A 2,625-nucleotide genomic window follows, 5' to 3' on the forward strand; every position below is an offset into this window, starting at 1 on the left:
AGGGCGCAAGCAAACAAAACGAAAGGCCTTGGTGCAACTTTATACACACTGGTAAACAATTTTTATACTACAAAAAATCTACTACTAGTACAACGATTTGTGTACGTGTATCGGACTCCCGGGTTTTGAATATTGCATTGACCGGAGGCAGGGGAGCCAGATACAAACATGCATGCGGTGAGTAGCGACTGATTTCTGGAGCACGCTACCATCATGCGGCAATCCTTGCTGGTCCTCCAGTCCAGAGTCCAGCGGCACATTCCATCCAGCTAGCCATATTCAGGAGGAGGCACGGCACGGAAGGCCATCCGTCCATCTCGTTTGCCCCATATTCTATTGGGAGACTGTACCTGGCCTCCTCCCCACCCTTTTCCATCTCTTCTTTCGCAACGCTCTCTCTCTATCAGCAGCAGTCACAGGCAGCCGCGTTGCGTGTTCGTGTGGTGCCTCTGTCACTCGGGGGGTGGAAAGGAAGAAAGGGGAGAGAGAGAGAAGCGAGGAGAGAGAGAGGCAGGCAGGCAATAAAGGGCAGTTTAGGTGCGCGCAGGCTGATGGCGGCGTGGCAGGTCCTCTCTGTCGCCTCACCGTCTTAACTCCGGCCGCACAGGCGCACCACAAACCACACCGCTCCGCCCACGCAGATTTTAATCCGTCGCAGGCAGCATGAGCACGCCTCCCAGAGCACAGACTACGAGCCGACCCTAGAAAGAGAGAGATCAGGCAAGCAGCTTGAGCTTCAGCTAGCCGGGCACGGCGGCCTATGGATCTGGGCGCATGGCGGGATTCCCTCTAGGCGGAGGAGGCCACAGCCACAGCCGCGACGCCCCCGCGCCGTCGGTCCCGCCGGTGCACCCCTCCGACGCCGCATCCTTCCTCTACGCCGCGCGCGCTGGGGGGAGCCTGCAGCTATGGCAGCAGCAGGAGCATCAGCAGCACCCGTTCTACGCCTCCAACATCATCCGCTTCTCCGATGACCCGCCCGGCGCCGCGCAGTCGCTCGCGGGCGCCACGTCGTCGTCGTCTTCGCGCGGCACGCGGAGCGGTGGGGTAGGCGGCGGCATCAGCTGCCAGGACTGCGGCAACCAGGCCAAGAAGGACTGCACGCACCAGCGCTGCCGCACCTGCTGCAAGAGCCGCGGCTTCTTCTGCTCGACCCACGTCAAGTCCACCTGGGTCCCTGCCGCCAAGCGCCGCGAACGCCAGCAGCAGCTCGCCGTGCTCACGGCCTCCGCCGGCGCCACAACCTCCGGCGCCGGTCCATCCCGCGACCCCACCAAGCGCCCGCGCGCGCGTCTCTCCGTCGCCACCCCAACCACCTCCTCGGGTACATAGCCATCATGCACCTTAATTACTGTCTTGCTATCTCGCGCGAGCTCCGACTCATCGTACCTCGCGGTAACTCTTGTCTTGTATTCTGCTGCTGCGTGCGTGCAGGGGATCAGCAGATGGTGACGGTGGCAGAGAGGTTCCCGCGGGAGGTGAACTCGGAAGCGGTGTTCCGCTGCGTGCAGCTGGGGCCGGTCGACCAGGCAGAGGCGGAAGTCGCGTACCAGACCACTGTCAGCATAGGCGGGCACGTGTTCAAGGGCATCCTGCACGACGTCGGCCCTCACAGCTTGGCTGCTGGCGGCGGCAGCAGCGGCGCCATCGAGTACCACTTCCGCAACGCCGGTGACGGGTCATCACCGAGCACGGCCGCCGCGGGCGAAGCAGGCGGTGGCGGTGGCGTGGGTAATGTCATCGTGTCATCGGCTGTGGTGATGGACCCGTACCCGACCCCCGGGCCCTACGCTGCGTTCCCGGCCGGCGCGCCGTTCTTCCACGGGCACCCGAGGCAGTGACCGGCTGCTCGCTCACCAGCCGTCTCGCTGTAACGACACCATGACTCCGTATCTCCCTCGATCTGTCAATTGCTGAATTCTTAGCTTCTTATTGAGATGCATAAATTGATGTTTCTTCTCTAGCCTAGCTAGCTTAGCCGCATTAGTCTTGTTGCTTCTTGGGATAATTCGAGGTGAGTAGCAATATACTCGGCCGCTGCAAATGGTTAAGATCTGAAAGTTAGGACCTTCCTGAAGCATTTGAGATTATTTCTTGCACTGTACTTTGTTCTTCTTGTTCGTGCTGATTGAGTTGGTAAGTCTTGTTACTGCTGTAGTTTTGTGTAGTATTATAAGGCTAAGGTTTCTTTGCTTTCGCCATGTAGCTTCTGTCTGTCTTCCATGAGGAGCGACCCCTCTGCTTTACTACTAGCACCTTTGCTCTTCAAAAGCTGAGCCCTAGAAACCTAGTAGGCTTTAATTGGTAGCTCATGGATTCTTGATATCGTTTCGTGTTAAGTATGCATGTGCTTAGAGGACAGAGAGGGTTGAGTCATCATATGCTCATGGGAGAGAGAGACAAATGATATCTGATGATTGGAAGCTGTGACCAATCGAGCCGTGCGTTTATCCCTTGATTGATTCAGGGTGGGTTTTTTTTTATGCTCCCGAGTATAGCAACTGCGAGATCTGGAATTCTGGATATGAGGGCTCGCACATTCTCGTGTTCTTCATCTCTGACATGAACTTGTTTCCTCGTTGATCCCATCACATCAGGTTCCGAATATTTATTTTTATGGCTCTT

At 57.4% G+C, this 2,625-nt stretch overlaps 1 protein-coding gene across 1 annotated transcript; it reads left to right on the forward strand.

The window, feature by feature from the left end:
* The first annotated feature begins 239 nt into the window (after positions 1-239).
* LOC133901268 (protein SHORT INTERNODES 1-like) lies at positions 240-2,069 on the forward strand. Its single transcript, XM_062342574.1, has 2 exons — positions 240-1,324; positions 1,435-2,069. Exons 1-2 carry the CDS (start codon positions 775-777, stop codon positions 1,839-1,841), a joined length of 957 nt encoding a protein of 318 aa, XP_062198558.1. The 5' UTR covers positions 240-774; the 3' UTR covers positions 1,842-2,069.
* Positions 2,070-2,625: the final 556 nt, after the last annotated feature.

The sequence above is a fragment of the Phragmites australis genome, chromosome 20, assembly GCF_958298935.1.
Source record: "Phragmites australis chromosome 20, lpPhrAust1.1, whole genome shotgun sequence".
NCBI lineage: Eukaryota > Viridiplantae > Streptophyta > Magnoliopsida > Poales > Poaceae > Phragmites > Phragmites australis.